General features: G+C 38.3%; 3 protein-coding genes across 3 annotated transcripts; all 3 read right to left on the bottom strand.

Moving 5' to 3' along the window:
* Positions 1-131: 131 nt before the first annotated feature.
* LOC140929105 (neuronal pentraxin-2-like) lies at positions 132-7,083 on the bottom strand. The gene is made up of 6 exons (XM_073378965.1): positions 6,528-7,083; positions 5,508-5,632; positions 4,778-5,015; positions 3,854-3,987; positions 2,469-2,729; positions 132-1,461 (listed from the first exon to the last, which is right to left on the bottom strand). The coding sequence occupies exons 1-6, from the start codon at positions 6,539-6,541 to the stop codon at positions 1,211-1,213; spliced, it is 1,023 nt and encodes a 340-aa protein (XP_073235066.1). The 5' UTR covers positions 6,542-7,083; the 3' UTR covers positions 132-1,210.
* A 363-nt stretch (positions 7,084-7,446) lies between these two features.
* On the bottom strand, positions 7,447-13,251 carry LOC140929103 (methylthioribose-1-phosphate isomerase-like). The gene is made up of 3 exons (XM_073378963.1): positions 13,036-13,251; positions 10,132-10,792; positions 7,447-9,138 (listed from the first exon to the last, which is right to left on the bottom strand). The coding sequence occupies exons 1-3, from the start codon at positions 13,165-13,167 to the stop codon at positions 8,855-8,857; spliced, it is 1,077 nt and encodes a 358-aa protein (XP_073235064.1). The 5' UTR covers positions 13,168-13,251; the 3' UTR covers positions 7,447-8,854.
* Positions 13,252-15,021: 1,770 nt separating this feature from the next.
* On the bottom strand, positions 15,022-20,823 carry LOC140929102 (methylthioribose-1-phosphate isomerase-like). The gene is made up of 3 exons (XM_073378962.1): positions 20,608-20,823; positions 17,704-18,364; positions 15,022-16,713 (listed from the first exon to the last, which is right to left on the bottom strand). Exons 1-3 carry the CDS (start codon positions 20,737-20,739, stop codon positions 16,430-16,432), a joined length of 1,077 nt encoding a protein of 358 aa, XP_073235063.1. The 5' UTR covers positions 20,740-20,823; the 3' UTR covers positions 15,022-16,429.
* Between the last annotated feature and the right edge of the window lie 3,120 nt (positions 20,824-23,943).

The following is a 23,943-nucleotide window of genomic DNA, read 5'->3' as shown; positions in this document are numbered from 1 at the left end:
CGTGTACCGTCATAAGATAGTAACGGAGTACCTAAAAAAAGAGTTGTCATATGATTATGAAATTATATGACTTTTTAAAGAATAATCATATTTCAACCAAGTCACTCGTTAGGAATAAATTGACATTTTATTTCTTGCTTGTCTGCTTCTGTTATTCTAGACAGTCACTACTTGCGTGTTTTATGAACAACAAGTAAGCAAAATTCCGCAAACCAGTCAGCAAAACCTACAGACCTAAAAATGATATATTTTGCCTTTTAATAACGTTTAGTTTTCCTTTTTGATATCTTATACTTCGAATGCGCTCATAGACAGGGTGGAGATTCTATTTTCGTGGGAAAAAGTGCCCTAAAATGTGTCTAAAAGTAAACTGGTCCGTAAAAACGCCGTGACAAAGGCCTAGTATGGGAGTTGCTCGAGCAATGGCTGATGCGTTAATTGCTGTCTGACTGCATATAGTTGGTCTTATGATACCCCTAATTGCAATAACGTTGTCAAAGAAAAATAAGAAAAACAAAGAGAGAGAATTTGGCACGCCCACGAAATCAGACTTTGTGCTGGACGGTAGTTATTAGAGGACTGACTGGTTATGAAATCCAGCCCCAGGCATCAAAGCCAAAAACAATTGTACTGGCGCCTCGCCCCAATGCTTTGTCATGTTTTTGTTCACAAGTCGTTACTGAATAACTTATTCAGTAACGTATTAATAGTATTAGAAAGGTCAAAGCAAATGCTATTGAACGTTGTCTGGTCTTGCAAAGGATGAAGAGGAAAAGTCAAAACTCAGTTGGTGCCGAATTAAAGTGCCACATTTTAGAAGAGTTTACATGATTTTCAAAAATATCAAAATGCAATTTGCATGGTTCATTACTTTCTATTTGTTTTGTTTTTTAATTTCTGTTTTTACTTTTTTGTATGACCATGTTGTGGGGTCTGTTATTGCATTTAGGTGTACACATCTCTCCATGACCAACTTATACACTATCATTTTCTGCATAGTTAAAAATAATGACGCAGTTTAAAAGGCTGCCCCGGTTAATAGCTTAATAAGTAAATGTTTGATTTCGCACCTTGCCATTTTTGTTTTTATAGTATTGTCAGTATAGTATTATTTTGTTTGTTTCGAAAATGTTGTGGCCTTGAAATGCATGCAAATGTACATGTATGCAAAGGTAAAATGCATGCTCTGTGTCTATCTATAACAACCCTGTTACATTCTTTCGTAGTAAGTGTATTTCTCTCGATCTGTAAAAACGAAGTCATCAGGAAAGTCATTTTTAATACCGCTGTTAAGGTGACAAAGGTTTCGACCATTCGGTCGCCTTTTTAAATTAAACGATTGGCAGCGACAGGTCCGAAGGCAGTGTGACGCACAGGCTAACGCGTCCATTACTTCATAAACAGATATGTGGTGTCCTATTAGCTTGTAGTGTTCAAGACTTGTAAACATCCCATCGGTATCTAAAATACAGAGTAATATTTAGTTAATAACAATGAAAAAATATTAATGAGAAAAGAAAGAAATTTGCTTAATCACGGTTTTTAACTTCCGTGTCAAACGGCTTCCACTGGCTGCTCGTGTTTGAACTGCGGCCAGGGTTGTAACTAAGTCCCAGGCCGGTTATCTGCCCCTTAGATTTAAAATAATCGATATACAAACTACTTGATGTCATTACTGTATCCCATATAAATACTCCATTAAAAAAACCGTCAGGAACAGCTGGTTGAATTGATGATAATGACTTTAATTTCAAGTTCAGTACGTCTTCATGCCCTGACCATCTAAACATTGTAGCTGTCCACAGAAAAATTTCTAGCATTTTAATTGAGTATCAGGCTCAAGAATGAAGATGAAAGCCAGGGATCTGCTAGCAACGTGAATGACGAAACAATCCTTGTGAGCGGTCTTTTGGAAATAAAATAACTGATGATATGTTTAACACCGAGAGACTGAATAACACAGAGGGAATCATCCTGCGAGCAGAGCATCTTTTTGTATTCTTCGTGATTCAGGAAGAGAAAAGTAGGCTCTCAGACCTGAATCGCGTCACTGAAGCTTTTTAAGTCGTTGCGGCCCCGAACTTCTGGACTACTAGTTCAGTTTGAGTGAGAGACGGCTTTAAGGCCTGGAAAAAAAAACGGTATCCTAGCAAAATGCAGTGCATGCTCAAAATAGATTGTACTCGATTCATGCAAAGTTTTTTTTTGAGTACACTGCACCAAAACAAGCAACTCCCCGTCGAAAGAAAGCAGGCTCTGCGGCTAGCAGGGCGAGCTAGTGCCCAGAGGGAATATGATATTTTTATGCAAATCCACCAGAAAAAACGTTATAGAAATTTTTCAAGAAGATTTAGGTGATTGAAACGAAAACATTTTAAACATTTGTTGAGTGTCTTGTAGTAATTTCATTCTTGTTTTAATTTTCAACTTCCTGTCTAACTAAAAAGAAATTTTTGGATGACACTTACATGAAGCGCTACAAGCCGTTGATGGGGAAACCATACTGACGTTCATCCTCGTCATAAGGTTAATCACGTGACTACACCAATAAAACACATTTCCTTTTGCTAAGTTACACGAGCGGTAGACATTTTGCACTTCATCAGCCGTGAGGTATTTGTTCCACACATTCAGGTTACTCAAGCTTCCGTTCATGCGCTCAGCGAGTGTTCCGTCTGGTTGCATCCTGGCACCTATGACCATTGTACCGCCTCCTTTGAGAATTTTTTCTGATTGAAATAAAGAGATAACCATCATGGCTGACCAGATTCAGTAGCCTTCACTAATACTAAGCTCGTTGAACCTCCTAGAGAAAAGAAGGCTCTATCTGAATCGCTCGTTCAAGCCTTTGAAGTCGCCGCAGCCCGTACTTCTGGACTCGTCATACTTTTTTCTCTCGTCTCGTTTACATCCATTTACTGATAAACCGATGGTTATAACCAAGCTACTATCAGAAAAAAACCAAGCACACTATCAACACCAAGCGCACGACATCGATTCATCCAGTCTTTCTCGAGCACGCTGAAATCGCCCGATGGAAAAAAGTCTCTGCTGGAAAGCATTTTATGCCAGATTTTCAAATGTCTGTCAAGACCAATTTCGATATAATATTGAAACTCATACTTTGGCAGCGAGGCTTGAGGGAATAAAACCGAGGGAATGCATTATTCAATGCCCAGGCTCAAGACAATTTTGTTGTTTCATTCCCCCAAACCTCGGAGGCAAGTGAATTTTGAAATATCAAACTTGGTCTATTTTAAGGGAAACTTCGTTCACCCAGCAACGTCTCATTAATTGCATTGTTCACACGGAACTGACGAACCAGTTTGAATTTTAACTTTTTTCTATGGTAATGCCTCATCTGCCCTTGCGTAGAGCGCTACTTTAGCAAATCTAAATTAATGGCGTCTCCCAGCTGAGTTACCACGCATCCGGTGCAACCACGCCGTTGCCGTATAATCTATTTAGACGGTAACGTATTCAGACTGTGCAGTTCAAATTTTCCGCAGCACAGGGCTAAAACTTTGACCTCAAAGGAAGGGTGGCCTCGTGTCAACGGAATACTGACACAAATTTACAACGGTCGAGAATTCGTACGGGGCCGTGTAAACGTCTCTAAGTTAAACTTTTACCCATCTTCAATTATCAATTATGCGTTGTATTTAAATGCTTATTTAAATTTGGATAAATTTAAAGAATTAAGTGATTGTCACGAACATGTGCGGTGATAATGATCACCAAACCACTTCGTTTCCAAAACACATTTCCAATGCTTAATTTTTCAAATGCGGCCCTGTCGTTCAGCGACAAATACGTGCGCATTAAGGCTACTTGTGTTCTTAGGCTTTCATACCTTGTCTAGACGGCTTTATTGTCGTTTTATGAACACCATCAAAGAAGGTAATTGTTCTTGTATTTTCCTGGTCCCAAATGAGGCAAGCATGGTGCCATTTCCCATCTCGAAGTTGGATATGTGAAATACTGAAACTGATACGTTCTATTTGTAAGAGTGAGTGTATGCATGATACTGCCAGGAGGTCAACTCGATTTTATTCTTGGATGTTTAAAACCCAAGCTTTCCAGAATTTTTATATGATTTATCGGCGATTTCCTAAGCAAGCTAGAGTCCCGGGCCGGGGGAGGGGGAGGGTCGGGCGTACTTGGGTTAATTTTTGCTGGGTATGTGCCGCTGGCCTCTCAGAACGCCTGCTCCGTCTGGCTGTGGCCAATTGTAGACCCCATCTCAGTAACTTTTGGGCAAATATATAATTTACGCTATCCTAACATAGTCACTTTCTATTTTTACTGAATTGACCCATTTTTTAGATTGAATGAAGAACACTTAACAAGTTACTTTTCATCTACAGTACAAACATTCTGGTACGTTTGCTAACCGCGTAGATATGAAGAACTGCCTTACCCCCCCAAAATCCGCGGAAAATGTGAGACCCCATTCTAGTAACTCTATTGAACCTCTATTGAGAAGACAACCCCATTATACTCAATCCAGTCGTGAAAATACGACCCAATCCAGCGGCACATCCCCATTAGCCTCTTAGAAGGAAGTATCCCCCCCCTGGGGGGGGGGGGACTAGAGTTACCTAAAACCTAGAACGCCATACGGTTACTGCTGCAGAAAGGGTAGAAAATCACGATAAAACGATAAAGAAATCGCCTTAAAATTCCAACAAAAGCTTCACAAACAGTGCTAAAAGAGAGCTAGTAAGCTGCTTTAAAAACTCGCCCGGTCCGCATTTGTTTTTTTTGTTGTACTTACTGATAATCCTTGTCGTCCATGAGGATATTGACGGACCCTCCTTGAGTATTCACGAGATAAGCTTTATCGTACTTGGAGTTGGAATATGAAAGCAATGTCATAGTATTCAAGCTTCCTGCAGGATACCGGTAAATGAGTTTAACCCAGAAACAAACAGAGAATGACATCATATCTGGAATACCGTCTGTTACTAATGCATAGCCATTGGAATCTTGCAGAAAATGGAGATCTAAAGATTCTGTCAAATAAACAAAAAATTACCAATTATAAAATAAATATGCAGATTGAGGAGGGTACGTGTTACCCACTAAGGCCGAAGGCATATAGCAAAATTTTACATAATATCATGCGAAAGCCGAATCCAATAAAGATTTATAATAGCACGCAGTCAGTGATTGGCTGCAAAACTGATGCACCTTCAACTGAAATTATCGAAACGCAGCATTGCAAACCCCTGACAATCTCGAGATGAAACCAGAAACAGTATCCAAAGCTAACCCGCTCACAGTCTTTTTTTCATACTTTCGCAATGGATTTAGAACAATAACCTTACTCATATTTTTCGGTGCAATTATCAATATCTATCTAGTTGTAATAAGCCTAATTTAATCTTACCTACCCGACTCGACTAGTTTTAACCTTTTGTGGGTAGCTAGTATTCAAACTGTAAATATCTGTTTCGTAAAAGTGTGTGAGTCTGTTGAAGGGGAAAGTTTATGAGAAGCCTTACCAGAGCCGCTGATTTCAGCAGATTTCACAGTCGCTGACTGGATGTTTAAGGCAAACAGCAACAGGAAATGATAACTGAAGACTTGCACTGCAGTGCGTCGAATGGCTTGGACAACAGCTCCCATCCTGCCAGCAAAGTGAAGTCAGCAGAATATAATGCCACAGCTACATTGACCACACATCGCTAACAAACTACAGTAGTCTTCCAGGCGTCATAATAACTAATATTCCGATAGGACACTGAATTCTATTCGCGAAAACAACGTTTCACGCACATGTTAAAACTAGATGCCGTAGAGCAAAAAATCAGTGAAGGAAGGGGTTGGAACAATATTTCTTGCTCGAATGATCTCCCGGCAGTTCATTAACCCTACATGCGCGCGCGTAATACTAGGTTCAGTTCAGTTTTTGATCTTTTTTGTTCTGACATAAAATCTGTATTCCAAGATCGAGAAAAGCTAAAGAAAAAGTACTCAAAACAGCGCTCAAATCTGTGTATTGCTGATAAGAGGCTTGTTTTTGAGTTTTATCAAGTAAAGCTAAGTAAACCTAAGTTGGTGTTTTTCCAAAGTCAGTAGTGAGAATGTTCTTAGATCTGGTCAAGCTTCGCCTCGATTCGACTGTCGAATTTTACTTTTAATTTTTCCTATAATTAAGTTCTAGCATAACGTTCGATGCCCAGGGAGCTAAATCTATTCTCTCCTTGCTTCCATTTCACACTTTCAATCATTGTTAACGATAAGCACCTGCGACACGTACTTACACGTACATGTAAAATTTGCACATAATGTCTGCCTCGAAGGTCCTCGCAATCGGCAATAGTGAGATTTTATCGTTTTAAAAAAGTTTAATATATGTATTTTATTTCTAAAGCCCTGTCCTGGCTTTTTTAAGATTATGAAATATGAAACAGAATAAAAGGTTACAAACCTATTTTGTATTAACACGGATATATATTGACTGTATGTCACATCTTGTCTTTTTCGACCTTTTTCACACATTTTTAAGTTCCTGAACTTACCACGTCATTCTCATTTCATGCCCTTTTTTCTTTGTTCTCAGTTCCTGCTGAGATTTTCCCTTTAATACATAAAGTGCAGTCGGAGCGTCAATCCGCAACGGTTAATAATTATTTCAAGAACAGCAGCCTATATCAAGTCGTTCAATTCATGAGTACAGTGTTGGATTTAATAAGCGCGTCGATTAAATTAAAACAGAGAGAACTCTTGAGCAAACAAGGTGTCAACTCTGTTAATAACGTAGCGCCCAAAAAGCCAATATGACCCAACATGGTATGGTTGCAAAGTACACAGCGTCGATAGTTAATGATATGCTAACGATTCATTTGTTGGATGAACTCTTTTTCTGCCCTGTAGCTTTTGGTATAGTGCATACCCTATCAAACTTCCTAGACGCCAGGCAGAGCACATTAAGATTTTTTTTCGATTCTTATCTTAGTATGAGAAATAAATAGCAAACAATCAGATGTTAAAGTTATATTATCATGTTAAATTCACGTAATTACCTCGTCACATTAACCATTGTAAAAATAAAAGTTTATATTTACCCCGTCGGAGAACTTTAGCTAACTTTGTTGCCGCTGTCTTTTTTCTTCTTTCCATAGCTTTCATATTTCTGGTTCTTAGTTCGGTGATTACATTTCACTATGAAAAATTTCAATGTGGGACATTTGTCTTCACCTCAAAACAGATAACGAATACCTTGAATCCTAAAAACGGATTCAGTGAATTAAATGCAATCCAGTAATCGATGTTTAGTTTCAGGAACTCAGTAAATCTCTGAAATGACCGGATTTAGTAAAGAGGTATTGCTAGAAAGAAATCCAGCGCAGAAATCTTAAGAGCGTTAATAGTAAGGTTAACTTGAGCTTTTATATGTAACCATATTAATGTAAATTAGCCACAGAAAAAACTAAAATGTTGTGATTTGACACTGTATTTAATGACATTCACTGCATCTCATCACGCAAAACTACACAAGTCAAAAGTATGAACAAGAGATTATAACAGGACCTATTATCCCTGAATGAATATATACTGAACCTCTGTGAAACTTTTACAATGATAAATAAATTGTTTTTAACAAGCCACAACTTTTGTCTCCAAAAACTTTTCAGCACCAATTTCACTTTAGACTTGTGAAACCCATCACACTGTAGACAAAAGCCCCAATATATAGTTAAATAATACTTTCCACAAGTCATTTGTTATAGAGCCTACAAAGATAAACTTCTATGTGTGCAAATCTCAGTGAGCGTCAGCAGTCAACATGCACGGCCACAGGGTCCAGAGGAGATGTGTTTGTCGTTAGCACATCAAAATCCGTCGAAAACCTCTGAAAAAATGGGTTATTTTGATCGCGTTACAGTTTCGTTACACATTCTATAGACCGCAAACCAAGAGACTGTTATTGATTTTCAAAATGGCGAACGACAAAGTCGATCTGGTCAGATAAGAAGCGAAGAAATCGTTTACAGTAGATGTATTAAGATCCCATTGGGCTAATTAATCGTGCTAAGCGACAGGTATAGACATTTTTCAAGGTGAGACTTGAAATAAGTAATTCATTTTTTTACACGAAACTCCTCTGGATCCTGTGGCACGGCTAACAACAGTTTGCTGTTACGGTCTAAATATTACAATGTTGCCTGTGCAGAGACTTTAGGAAGGAAAAGGTATTGAGGGTGCAAGTTGTTGGAGGAAAACTGTAGCTCTATAACAAGATCTAATCGTGCCCTGATTGTGAATCCAGTTGGGCAGTCAATCACGTGATCCCGGTTGCAAATGGCCCAGATTGCCTTGATTTTACAATACACCAGTAGTTACATGATGAATACATTGTTTAATACATCTTGAATTAGGACCTAAGTAAACTCCTAACTTTCACAGTCTACTGTGGAAACGTGTATACTGAATTCCAAACAACACACATTTAAAAAAACACACGGCATAGACGACATACTGACTGCATAAAAATACATTTAAATGTACATCTAGCTGGACATTTGAAAACGTTACCCCTGAAAAGACCTCCTCTATCAAGCAGTTTTTTTTGGTCGAAAGCTGCAAATGTACATGTACACGTACTACATGATTGTATCTCCAAAGTAGCCAATTTAAAAAATATAAGAGTGCAAACATTGCCTGTTTCTCCTCACCTCCTTTCTTTCTCTTCTCTTCTCTTTTTAGTTTTCCATGATTTTCAGCCTTATCAGACGCAGAAGCCAGCCTTTTCACCTCAAATGGCTGCTGATTTCACTAGGTGCGTTTTCAAAAATCCGGCTAGACAAGTACTACAAGAAACCCAACACTTAACAAAGTTACACTTTTATAAGAATGAGCCCTGGATCCTCTTCATCAATGCCTGTTTAAGTTCATGTGGTTTAAAGACTCCATATTCAGTTATAATGCCTCCTGTTATCAGTTCTGCTGGGGTGATATCAAATCCTGGATTCCAACAGCCAATCCCATGAGCTGCAATACAAACATCGCCCAGTGTTGTCAGCTCATGGGCAGGTCCCTCCTCTATTGAAATGTGCTCACCACTTTCTAATGACAAATCTATGCTGGTAGAGGGTGCAGCAACGTAAAATGGAACCATATGATATTTGGCTGGAAAGAGGGAAAAAAAAAAAAAAAAGAGAGAAATAATTACTATGTTATGCCAAGTTTTGAGTAGTTTAAGATTAAATTTATCTATTATAATATCTCCAATAAACCTGAATTACTTACACGAAAGTAGTGTATATTTTTTTCTGGTTACCTCTTCCCATAATAATAATTAATTTGGTGAAAAAAGACTGGAATTCACAACTATTCAAGCTATCCATTTGAATCCTTTAAGTACTGACATGTCAACACAAGTATTACATGTACAAGGGTGTATTTTAGAATACTGCCTGGGTAAAAAGCAAACTTGATCAATCATGCACAGCTCACACCAATTTACTACATGAATGCTTACAGCTGTGTCTCTATATACATGTAAGGGAGCAAAGGGTGTCCCACTCTGCAGGTCTAACTTGAATATTACAGGAAATGAAATGCATTATGCACCTTTAAACTAAATTGTACATGGCATCTAGACTAAACTGGTAGTTCAGTTTGAACATGTTTGAATCAGATCACACTTTTATACACTTTCACGCAGAAATACACTGTATATTGATTAGACTACTTCAACGCAAGTTATTCAATTATTTTTTGAGATAATTGATAGATGATAACTAATTATAATCTTGATATGTGGAAACCCATTGTTTGTAAAACCCATGATCAGTTCTTACGATATCATTACTAAAAAACAGTTCTTACAATATTATTAGGTCAAGAAAGGAAAAAAATATATGCAAAAAAGAAAAAAAATACAATAAAAGTTAAAAATGTCATATACTATAACAAAACATGATGTACCAATAGTTCTAACAAATTCCAAAAATTAAAGATCTAGAAAATTCAAAAATATAAATTGTCACTTCTACTTTTAAGCTAATTTATACTAACATATATCATGCTTCAATCCATGCATAGTTTCGTAAGAGTTACAAACACTGTACACAAGAAAGAAAAATTTTTACTTATATAATTTCAATGCTTTGCACTAACCAGATATAGCTATCTGATATGTTCCAATCTTGTTTGCGGTATCTCCATTAGCAACAACTCTATCGGCACCAACAACAACCACATGCACTCCCTTGGTCTTCATGAGCAAAGACACCATGGAGTCGGCTACTAAAGTGGATGGAATATTCTCATAGACCAATTCATAAGCAGTCAGCCGTGAACCTTGGTTGTAAGGTCTTGTTTCTGTGCAGAAGACATGTTCAATCCTCTCTTGTTCATATAGCTTTCTGATGACTCCCAGAGCAGTTCCATAGCCAGCTGTTGCTAAAGAGCCAGTGTTACAATGAGTGAGTACTTTCAACTTTTCGGAGCTTGTCAGCTGTACCATATGATCTGCCCCGTACCTGCCAACAGCCTGATTATCGCTCACATCTTTTGCCAGCATTCCTTCAATTTCCTCAATGACTTTTATCTTAATATCCTGAGGGTCACTTTTAACTGAAGATAAATATGTAACAAAAGACACTAGATCTTTTGCAGTCTCTGATATATTTACAGCTGTTGGTCTAGCTGTGGTAAGGTAGTCAAGCTTCTCTGTTATAAACTTTAGCAACTCTTCCACTGAACTGAATGACTGCTGGAGCAGTTCCACCACCAAACTCAAAGCACCAACTATAGCAATAGCAGGGGCACCACGAACCTGAAATAAACATAATATCATAGTAGTCCCTAATTTTGCATGAAATTTCAAAGTTACAGTGCACATATAACTTATGATTTCACAAGCAAAAATACAAAACTACTATGGCAACATTCTATACGTCTCAGCGCCAAGATGGCAGCAAAGTTTACAAATGTTATGAATTAAGATATTATCAGGACATTACAAGACACTTCAGAAACCTAAACACACCAAAAGCACATCAAGAAGGATTCTTTCAAGTGATTTTGTCGAAAAATTCTGAAAATTCTGCACTAAAGCCAGAATTAAAGCTCTGCACTTTTCAGCATGGGGAGTTCTCGATTGATAATCGATGTGATAAACATGTCAGAAAACTACAATAGTAAGCTTAATTGTCATCAATATAATTATAACTATATTATAAAATAGGTACATTGTAATCAAAATGGTATGCTCACGAAATTAGGGAATAATTTGACTCGTCACCATTTGATTAAACACACTAACACTCTGTATATAGCTCATTCAAAAACACTTGCTTTCCTTTGACAATGGGGCATTTTTGCATATGGAACTCCCTACAATGAATTGTCCAAAGCAACCTTCATTGAATCAACTATGTGTGTACACTCCAACCTCTAATAATGACCTCCTCTCTATGACAGCTCACTGTATGGAGGCAATCCACTTAAATAAAATTACTGGAAAGTTCAATTGGAGATTGGAGAAAGTTCAATTGCAGAAATGTTGTTTCTCTAGCTCATACTCAGCAAGGAATAGCAAAAAAATATTGCGAGAAAAAGTGCTTGTGTAATGACAATGAAACTTCACAAAGATCACAAACAAACTGTAGCTGTGTGATTAAAATGTAAAATATTCTTAGCTACAGTTGTGTATAACTCAGGTTACTCTGTGAGACACACAGAAATACATTGTACAATTACACAGTCATATTAATAGCACTTCATTCATTTGAAGACAACATCAATAAGAAACTGCTCTTCATCTCTAGCAAGTTCTTTGTTACACTGAGACAGATCCTGTGGTTCCTGCATACGTGTACTTAAATGATCAATATTGCTTTTAATTGCTAATGAGGAAGAACTGCACAACTGTCTTTTTGTTGGGATGTATGGTTTAAAAAGCGTCATTCTTGACCTTCTGCAATTAAAAAACAATGTATCCCTACGACCTGGACTAAATCCAGAAGACTTTCTGTCCACTTTCTCAAGGAGACGAAGCTTTTCATTTTTTAGGCGGACGAGTCCTTGCTCCAAGGAAGTACCATGAGTGATAAAAAACTTTTCATGACATCCTGAGGAGAAACAAATTCGTTCTGCAAAATTTGCCTTATCAGAAAATAATGCCCTTTCTTTACATTTCTTCCTCTCAAAGAAGCCAGAAATGTCTCCATGACCAAATGGGAAAAAACAATCCCGCTGGACACAAAGAAAAACAGTTTCCTTGAAGCTGACACTGAATTGTACAAGTTCACTTGCGATCCCTCTGTTTGCACATGCAGCACAAAATTTGTCTTTTTTTGCATTCACTTGGTTGGCATACATACAGTACTTATTACATGAAGATCCTGGTTTAAAAGCAGTTCATAAATAGACTTTTAGCCCCTTGCAAGATAGAAGACAATCGCAGGTTCTCTCCTTAATTGCCTGAATTGAAAACTGAGATGGCATATTAATTTTTATTTAGGAACGTACCCAAAACGTTCAAAACGTTTCAAAGCGCACCTTGGAGATGCAGACGTCAGACAAAAATGGGACACGTGGACAAAAGTTTGTATATAGCCATCCACCAAAGCTTAAGCAGGATGAATTAGCATTTTATTCTACACTGGTTTGGAAATAGTAATAATTCCTATATCCACACCATTTCTGGCAGTAATACGTAGCTTTGATTTAGTAATTAACTCCGCTATAAACTAAAAAAAAACTTATTTTCAATAATACGGCTTTTATCTTTTGAACCAAAGCTGCAGCTGTTGCGTGTTAAGAGGGGGAGACCGGGGGAACATTTACAGTGTATCAAAGGCATGGTTATTACCCTCACAGTTTACGTCCCGTTTTTATTTACCTCATTTAAAACCAAACACGTTCCTCTTTATTCTTCTTTTAAGTTCATTAAAGCTAACGACAGCCTACACTATTCACGCACAAAAAGGTGATAAAAAAACCCTTTTTCGCCAGACCAAAAGAGCAAAGAAAAACAAGTCCCCCACACAAACTTGCCCCCCGGAAAAATCTCACCTTCATCGATCGAATTGCTTGCCAACCGTCCTCAACGCAAGAAATTTCCTCGTACACCGACTCATGAGGAAGGAGAAGTTGGTTTAATATATCCAGATGTCCACGGTGGTACTTAATCGCCAAAAGACACATCTTACAAGGCGAAAAATCGACCACTTTGACACCGAGATACACAACCCTTCCGCCCCGACCGGCCGTGGAAACCGAGAGAGTAAATGACTGTGCACAATGCTGCCTCGTTTTGAAAATCACAAAGGTGCCCATCACCTCCCCAGAGAAGTAGTTCGATTTAAGCTAAGAAGACACCCAAACAAAAGAGAAAAAGGACCGCTAGCCTGTGAACAGGCTCTCTGTTCGGGGAAAAAAATAGCAAGAATACGCACAGAAGAGCCCAGTGCTGAAATGAGACTAACAAGTAATTCAAGGAGAATTTGAAAAAGCTCCGCTATAAACTCGTCTAACCAAAACGCTGTTTCCCATCTCAGGAATTTATGACGCTCTATTAAGGAAATGGCCGTACAAAGTCTACGTTCTACCTTTTGGATCAGAACCCAGACCTTCAGAAAAGGAAACACTTGTCTTTTTCCGTGAAGCCAAACTCCCGTGTGTCTAGAGGACGAGACATTTCGTGGTCGACCCAAGACCACCAAAAATCCAAGGTTAGGCTCCGGGAAGTTCGCTTCTCACTAGGAGATGAGAGTAAATCAGGGGCGGATCTAGGATTTTTTTTAGGAGGGGGTGTACTCGTCTCTTGCTCTGCTTCAACACCAATAAACCACATAGTTTTTTTTGGCAGAATACCAGTTGTATTAGAAAACCGTCATCTCAGGGAGGGGGGGGGGGGGGGTTGCGCACTCCCTGCACCCTCTCCCTGTAAATGGAGCATACCTTTGGCTCTTGGTTAAGCCTTGAACGCTTTAAAATCAGATTTGATGGTAAGATTATGAAATATGAAACAGAATAAAAGGTTACAAACCTATTTTGTATTAACACGGATATATATTGACTGTATGTCACATCTTGTCTTTTTCGACCTTTTTCACACATTTTTAAGTTCCTGAACTTACCACGTCATTCTCATTTCATGCCCTTTTTTCTTTGTTCTCAGTTCCTGCTGAGATTTTCCCTTTAATACATAAAGTGCAGTCGGAGCGTCAATCCGCAACGGTTAATAATTATTTCAAGAACAGCAGCCTATATCAAGTCGTTCAATTCATGAGTACAGTGTTGGATTTAATAAGCGCGTCGATTAAATTAAAACAGAGAGAACTCTTGAGCAAACAAGGTGTCAACTCTGTTAATAACGTAGCGCCCAAAAAGCCAATATGACCCAACATGGTATGGTTGCAAAGTACACAGCGTCGATAGTTAATGATATGCTAACGATTCATTTGTTGGATGAACTCTTTTTCTGCCCTGTAGCTTTTGGTATAGTGCATACCCTATCAAACTTCCTAGACGCCAGGCAGAGCACATTAAGATTTTTTTTCGATTCTTATCTTAGTATGAGAAATAAATAGCAAACAATCAGATGTTAAAGTTATATTATCATGTTAAATTCACGTAATTACCTCGTCACATTAACCATTGTAAAAATAAAAGTTTATATTTACCCCGTCGGAGAACTTTAGCTAACTTTGTTGCCGCTGTCTTTTTTCTTCTTTCCATAGCTTTCATATTTCTGGTTCTTAGTTCGGTGATTACATTTCACTATGAAAAATTTCAATGTGGGACATTTGTCTTCACCTCAAAACAGATAACGAATACCTTGAATCCTAAAAACGGATTCAGTGAATTAAATGCAATCCAGTAATCGATGTTTAGTTTCAGGAACTCAGTAAATCTCTGAAATGACCGGATTTAGTAAAGAGGTATTGCTAGAAAGAAATCCAGCGCAGAAATCTTAAGAGCGTTAATAGTAAGGTTAACTTGAGCTTTTATATGTAACCATATTAATGTAAATTAGCCACAGAAAAAACTAAAATGTTGTGATTTGACACTGTATTTAATGACATTCACTGCATCTCATCACGCAAAACTACACAAGTCAAAAGTATGAACAAGAGATTATAACAGGACCTATTATCCCTGAATGAATATATACTGAACCTCTGTGAAACTTTTACAATGATAAATAAATTGTTTTTAACAAGCCACAACTTTTGTCTCCAAAAACTTTTCAGCACCAATTTCACTTTAGACTTGTGAAACCCATCACACTGTAGACAAAAGCCCCAATATATAGTTAAATAATACTTTCCACAAGTCATTTGTTATAGAGCCTACAAAGATAAACTTCTATGTGTGCAAATCTCAGTGAGCGTCAGCAGTCAACATGCACGGCCACAGGGTCCAGAGGAGATGTGTTTGTCGTTAGCACATCAAAATCCGTCGAAAACCTCTGAAAAAATGGGTTATTTTGATCGCGTTACAGTTTCGTTACACATTCTATAGACCGCAAACCAAGAGACTGTTATTGATTTTCAAAATGGCGAACGACAAAGTCGATCTGGTCAGATAAGAAGCGAAGAAATCGTTTACAGTAGATGTATTAAGATCCCATTGGGCTAATTAATCGTGCTAAGCGACAGGTATAGACATTTTTCAAGGTGAGACTTGAAATAAGTAATTCATTTTTTTACACGAAACTCCTCTGGATCCTGTGGCACGGCTAACAACAGTTTGCTGTTACGGTCTAAATATTACAATGTTGCCTGTGCAGAGACTTTAGGAAGGAAAAGGTATTGAGGGTGCAAGTTGTTGGAGGAAAACTGTAGCTCTATAACAAGATCTAATCGTGCCCTGATTGTGAATCCAGTTGGGCAGTCAATCACGTGATCCCGGTTGCAAATGGCCCAGATTGCCTTGATTTTACAATACACCAGTAGTTACATGATGAATACATTGTTTAATACATCTTGAATTAGGACCTAAGTAAACTCCTAACTTTCACAGTCTACTGTGGAAACGTGTATACTGAATTCCAAACAACACACATTTAAAAAAACACACGGCATAGACGACATACTGACTGCATAAAAATACATTTAAATGTACATCTAGCTGGACATTTGAAAACGTTACCCCTGAAAAGACCTCCTCTATCAAGCAGTTTTTTTTGGTCGAAAGCTGCAAATGTACATGTACACGTACTACATGATTGTATCTCCAAAGTAGCCAATTTAAAAAATATAAGAGTGCAAACATTGCCTGTTTCTCCTCACCTCCTTTCTTTCTCTTCTCTTCTCTTTTTAGTTTTCCATGATTTTCAGCCTTATCAGACGCAGAAGCCAGCCTTTTCACCTCAAATGGCTGCTGATTTCACTAGGTGCGTTTTCAAAAATCCGGCTAGACAAGTACTACAAGAAACCCAACACTTAACAAAGTTACACTTTTATAAGAATGAGCCCTGGATCCTCTTCATCAATGCCTGTTTAAGTTCATGTGGTTTAAAGACTCCATATTCAGTTATAATGCCTCCTGTTATCAGTTCTGCTGGGGTGATATCAAATCCTGGATTCCAACAGCCAATCCCATGAGCTGCAATACGAACATCGCCCAGTGTTGTCAGCTCATGGGCAGGTCTCTCCTCTATTGAAATGTGCTCACCACTTTCTAATGACAAATCTATGCTGGTAGAGGGTGCAGCAACGTAAAATGGAACCATATGATATTTGGCTGGAAAGAGGAAAAAAAAAAAAAAAAGAGAGAAATAATTACTATGTTATGCCAAGTTTTGAGTAGTTTAAGATTAAATTTATCTATTATAATATCTCCAATAAACCTGAATTACTTACACGAAAGTAGTGTATATTTTTTTCTGGTTACCTCTTCCCATAATAATAATTAATTTGGTGAAAAAAGACTGGAATTCACAACTATTCAAGCTATCCATTTGAATCCTTTAAGTACTGACATGTCAACACAAGTATTACATGTACAAGGGTGTATTTTAGAATACTGCCTGGGTAAAAAGCAAACTTGATCAATCATGCACAGCTCACACCAATTTACTACATGAATGCTTACAGCTGTCTCTATATACATGTAAGGGAGCAAAGGGTGTCCCACTCTGCAGGTCTAACTTGAATATTACAGGAAATGAAATGCATTATGCACCTTTAAACTAAATTGTACATGGCATCTAGACTAAACTGGTAGTTCAGTTTGAACATGTTTGAATCAGATCACACTTTTATACACTTTCACGCAGAAATACACTGTATATTGATTAGACTACTTCAACGCAAGTTATTCAATTATTTTTTGAGATAATTGATAGATGATAACTAATTATAATCTTGATATGTGGAAACCCATTGTTTGTAAAACCCATGATCAGTTCTTACGATATCATTACTAAAAAACAGTTCTTACAATATTATTAGGTCAAGAAAGGAAAAAAATATATGCAAAAAAGAAAAAAAATACAATAAAAGTTAAAAATGTCATATACTATAACAAAACATGATGTACCAATAGTTCTAACAAATTCCAAAAATTAAAGATCTAGAAAATTCAAAAATATAAATTGTCACTTCTACTTTTAAGCTAATTTATACTAACATATATCATGCTTCAATCCATGCATAGTTTCGTAAGAGTTACAAACACTGTACACAAGAAAGAAAAATTTTTACTTATATAATTTCAATGCTTTGCACTAACCAGATATAGCTATCTGATATGTTCCAATCTTGTTTGCGGTATCTCCATTAGCAACAACTCTATCGGCACCAACAACAACCACATGCACTCCCTTGGTCTTCATGAGCAAAGACACCATGGAGTCGGCTACTAAAGTGGATGGAATATTCTCATAGACCAATTCATAAGCAGTCAGCCGTGAACCTTGGTTGTAAGGTCTTGTTTCTGTGCAGAAGACATGTTCAATCCTCTCTTGTTCATATAGCTTTCTGATGACTCCCAGAGCAGTTCCATAGCCAGCTGTTGCTAAAGAGCCAGTGTTACAATGAGTGAGTACTTTCAACTTTTCGGAGCTTGTCAGCTGTACCATATGATCTGCCCCGTACCTGCCAACAGCCTGATTATCGCTCACATCTTTTGCCAGCATTCCTTCAATTTCCTCAATGACTTTTATCTTAATATCCTGAGGGTCACTTTTAACTGAAGATAAATATGTAACAAAAGACACTAGATCTTTTGCAGTCTCTGATATATTTACAGCTGTTGGTCTAGCTGTGGTAAGGTAGTCAAGCTTCTCTGTTATAAACTTTAGCAACTCTTCCACTGAACTGAATGACTGCTGGAGCAGTTCCACCACCAAACTCAAAGCACCAACTATAGCAATAGCAGGGGCACCACGAACCTGAAATAAACATAATATCATAGTAGTCCCTAATTTTGCATGAAATTTCAAAGTTACAGTGCACATATAACTTATGATTTCACAAGCAAAAATACAAAACTACTATGGCAACATTCTATACGTCTCAGCGCCAAGATGGCAGCAAAGTTTACAAATGTTATGAATTAAGATATTATCAGGACATTACAAGACACTTCAGAAACCTAAACACACCAAAAGCACATCAAGAAGGATTCTTTCAAGTGATTTTGTCGAAAAATTCTGAAAATTCTGCACTAAAGCCAGAATTAAAGCTCTGCACTTTTCAGCATGGGGAGTTCTCGATTGATAATCGATGTGATAAACATGTCAGAAAACTACAATAGTAAGCTTAATTGTCATCAATATAATTATAACTATATTATAAAATAGGTACATTGTAATCAAAATGGTATGCTCACGAAATTAGGGAATAATTTGACTCGTCACCATTTGATTAAACACACTAACACTCTGTATATAGCTCATTCAAAAACACTTGCTTTCCTTTGACAATGGGGCATTTTTGCATATGGAACTCCCTACAATGAATTGTCCAAAGCAACCTTCATTGAATCAACTATGTGTGTACACTCCAACCTCTAATAATGACCTCCTCTCTATGACAGCTCACTGTATGGAGGCAATCCACTTAAATAAAATTACTGGAAAGTTCAATTGGAGATTGGAGAAAGTTCAATTGCAGAAATGTTGTTTCTCTAGCTCATACTCAGCAAGGAATAGCAAAAAAATATTGCGAGAAAAAGTGCTTGTGTAATGACAATGAAACTTCACAAAGATCACAAACAAACTGTAGCTGTGTGATTAAAATGTAAAATATTCTTAGCTACAGTTGTGTATAACTCAGGTTACTCTGTGAGACACACAGAAATACATTGTACAATTACACAGTCATATTAATAGCACTTCATTCATTTGAAGACAACATCAATAAGAAACTGCTCTTCATCTCTAGCAAGTTCTTTGTTACACTGAGACAGATCCTGTGGTTCCTGCATACGTGTACTTAAATGATCAATATTGCTTTTAATTGCTAATGAGGAAGAACTGCACAACTGTCTTTTTGTTGGGATGTATGGTTTAAAAAGCGTCATTCTTGACCTTCTGCAATTAAAAAACAATGTATCCCTACGACCTGGACTAAATCCAGAAGACTTTCTGTCCACTTTCTCAAGGAGACGAAGCTTTTCATTTTTTAGGCGGACGAGTCCTTGCTCCAAGGAAGTACCATGAGTGATAAAAAACTTTTCATGACATCCTGAGGAGAAACAAATTCGTTCTGCAAAATTTGCCTTATCAGAAAATAATGCCCTTTCTTTACATTTCTTCCTCTCAAAGAAGCCAGAAATGTCTCCATGACCAAATGGGAAAAAACAATCCCGCTGGACACAAAGAAAAACAGTTTCCTTGAAGCTGACACTGAATTGTACAAGTTCACTTGCGATCCCTCTGTTTGCACATGCAGCACAAAATTTGTCTTTTTTTGCATTCACTTGGTTGGCATACATACAGTACTTATTACATGAAGATCCTGGTTTAAAAGCAGTTCATAAATAGACTTTTAGCCCCTTGCAAGATAGAAGACAATCGCAGGTTCTCTCCTTAATTGCCTGAATTGAAAACTGAGATGGCATATTAATTTTTATTTAGGAACGTACCCAAAACGTTCAAAACGTTTCAAAGCGCACCTTGGAGATGCAGACGTCAGACAAAAATGGGACACGTGGACAAAAGTTTGTATATAGCCATCCACCAAAGCTTAAGCAGGATGAATTAGCATTTTATTCTACACTGGTTTGGAAATAGTAATAATTCCTATATCCACACCATTTCTGGCAGTAATACGTAGCTTTGATTTAGTAATTAACTCCGCTATAAACTAAAAAAAAACTTATTTTCAATAATACGGCTTTTATCTTTTGAACCAAAGCTGCAGCTGTTGCGTGTTAAGAGGGGGAGACCGGGGGAACATTTACAGTGTATCAAAGGCATGGTTATTACCCTCACAGTTTACGTCCCGTTTTTATTTACCTCATTTAAAACCAAACACGTTCCTCTTTATTCTTCTTTTAAGTTCATTAAAGCTAACGACAGCCTACACTATTCACGCACAAAAAGGTGATAAAAAAACCCTTTTTCGCCAGACCAAAAGAGCAAAGAAAAACAAGTCCCCCACACAAACTTGCCCCCCGGAAAAATCTCACCTTCATCGATCGAATTGCTTGCCAACCGTCCTCAACGCAAGAAATTTCCTCGTACACCGACTCATGAGGAAGGAGAAGTTGGTTTAATATATCCAGATGTCCACGGTGGTACTTAATCGCCAAAAGACACATCTTACAAGGCGAAAAATCGACCACTTTGACACCGAGATACACAACCCTTCCGCCCCGACCGGCCGTGGAAACCGAGAGAGTAAATGACTGTGCACAATGCTGCCTCGTTTTGAAAATCACAAAGGTGCCCATCACCTCCCCAGAGAAGTAGTTCGATTTAAGCTAAGAAGACACCCAAACAAAAGAGAAAAAGGACCGCTAGCCTGTGAACAGGCTCTCTGTTCGGGGAAAAAAATAGCAAGAATACGCACAGAAGAGCCCAGTGCTGAAATGAGACTAACAAGTAATTCAAGGAGAATTTGAAAAAGCTCCGCTATAAACTCGTCTAACCAAAACGCTGTTTCCCATCTCAGGAATTTATGACGCTCTATTAAGGAAATGGCCGTACAAAGTCTACGTTCTACCTTTTGGATCAGAACCCAGACCTTCAGAAAAGGAAACACTTGTCTTTTTCCGTGAAGCCAAACTCCCGTGTGTCTAGAGGACGAGACATTTCGTGGTCGACCCAAGACCACCAAAAATCCAAGGTTAGGCTCCGGGAAGTTCGCTTCTCACTAGGAGATGAGAGTAAATCAGGGGCGGATCTAGGATTTTTTTTAGGAGGGGGTGTACTCGTCTCTTGCTCTGCTTCAACACCAATAAACCACATAGTTTTTTTTGGCAGAATACCAGTTGTATTAGAAAACCGTCATCTCAGGGAGGGGGGGGGGGGTTGCGCACTCCCTGCACCCTCTCCCTGTAAATGGAGCATACCTTTGGCTCTTGGTTAAGCCTTGAACGCTTTAAAATCAGATTTGATGGTAGCACAAATAAATCGGCCCTTTGCCGTGTTGTCAGCCTTGCATTCAGTTTGTTCAAGAGACTATAAAGAGGACAGAGAGGGCATCCCCCATATACACCCTATTCCATAGGTAATTCGTCTCGAGTTATTTTTAGAATCGGGATAAAGTTACCTCGCGCGAGGCGTGGATGTTTCGTGGAGGTTTCGCATGACCAAACGCCGTGCAAAACATGTCGGGCGAGAGGCAATGAAAGCGTAAAAAGATCGAGAGCATTCCTGAATATTGAAGCGAAATGAGTCGGCGCTCACCTAGGAAAAAGGAATCGCTGGACTCTTTGACAACCCGTGAAATCAGTTTAACCTCAGTGCTTTAATAAAATGAGAAATTTCGCCGGTCTATTGAAACCGGTCGTTTGTTCAATTTAGGGAGTTTAAGATCCAACGACCCGGGCGACAACTAGAACGTCAAAAAAACAATAGCTTTAATTAGCAAAATAACAACTTCGCACGTGCAACACACTTTTTTGTTCATTTCTTTCCCGTTTTTGCACGACTACGACGTGAAAATGCCTAATTTTGCGTTTTATGTAGGACGTAAATAAGCAACGACCAAATTTTATTTTTTCTTTCTGAGCTTGAATATGGTCCCTTGAAATTCAGCTTTAGGAGGGTTCGCCTACAATTGACAAAGTAAGTGGGTAGGATTAATCGCTATAAAGACTGAAAAAAATAAACACCAAACCACAAATTGCTCTCTTCAAACTGTAAATTATAAATGATCCTGAGAGAATATTCAGTGTGTTAAGGATTTCACTGCTCTACTGTTAGCTCTATACAAGAGAGGAAGGGCGATTCTTTTTTAATTTCGGTTTCGCTGACACAGCTTTCGCAGAAATCTCGCTGTAGTCGTTTTCGTCGACAAAAGGAATAGCAAAATCGCTCTCCGCGTCTTCCCCCATTTTGTTCTGCGTCATTTCGTGAAGGATGCGTGGCTCTCAGCGTGGGTCATCCACGCGGAACACATTCGCGCTTTGTGATTGGCTGTTGTCTAATCCCCCTTGAGATCTGTGGTGTTAAAAATAACTCGAGACGAATTACCTATGGAATAGGGTGTATATGGGGGATGTCCTCTCTGTCCCCTTTATAGTCTCTTGGTTTGTTTTAATTCTCACAATGATTAAAGGGGCTACGTCACCCTATTTTTGATTACAACACGGACTTTGTTAGACGGAACACTCACAGTAACACTGATTGCAACACTCAGACTAACTCTGGCCCTGTACCTCTGAAACTATTGCACGTATATTACAACCTTACAATATACGTGTTGCACACAAACCGATAACCACTTTACGGTGACTGCTTACTAATGTCAAGGACAAAGACAAACCGGAGGACAGACAGGGAGTAGTATACAAGATCAAATGCTGCGACTGCCAGGCTTCTTACATTGGTGAAACCGGCAGAAACCTAAGCAGGCGACTGACCGAACACAAACGAGCGACGAGGAATGGTGACGTCAACAATTACATTGCTGAGCACCATTTACAGACGAAACATCGAATTGACTGGGACTCTGCGACATATAAAACGTATTCTACTACTATCAACGTCCTACTTTAGAAAGTTGGTTTACTTACTTAGAACAAACGCCACTGAATCGCAGCCAACACTGAGTTACCAGCGCCGTACAAACGACTTATTGACGGGATCAAGCAAAACTAACTACGAGAGAACGATTGGAGAACTGACAATTTGACTAACAATAGACGACTGTTTAACTGTGACAATAGACGGGTCGAAACGCACCAATTACTGATTACGAGTCTTCATAGCCAATAACATCAAAGCTTACCTGACAGACGACCAATAACATCGCAACTTAATTGACCAATCAGACCAATAACTAGAGGATAATACCATCAACTGACGTGATACAACTCACTTTGACTCTGAAGATAACTACCGCACAGGTTGTCGAAACGTCAGTCACTGTCAACAACAACAGTCCTATTCAGGACTTCGTTCACCCGGACGATCAAACTCAACCTACTTTTGAGTTAGCTATTTTGAAAGAAAAATTTAATCATATCCTGACTCAGTCAAGGATTTATATGAGGAAGTCTCTACATTCTGACCCGTGCATTAATTGTTTTTATTATTCATTCAAAATATTTCCCCGATTCTGATTGGCTAAAAGTACACGTTTAACTCACCATAACCAGTTACTGATGACCAAATTTGGAAGAACTTTGACTTTAACGAGGAAATGACGTCAAAAATGCAGCATTTTCGCAGGTCAAGGCACCGTTAACCGAGAAGACCTGGGGACGAGGTTGAGTTGTTTTGGTTGTGAACTTGAAAAAATGGCGGACATTTCACTCGTTTCAAGAGTAAGAACTTGGCGAAAAAATAGCTAAAAA

The sequence above is a fragment of the Porites lutea genome, chromosome 2 (genome assembly GCF_958299795.1).
Source record: "Porites lutea chromosome 2, jaPorLute2.1, whole genome shotgun sequence".
Taxonomy (NCBI): Eukaryota; Metazoa; Cnidaria; class Anthozoa; order Scleractinia; family Poritidae; genus Porites; species Porites lutea.
Note: the sequence above shows the minus strand (reverse complement) of the source record. Positions and strands in the feature narration are given on the sequence as shown.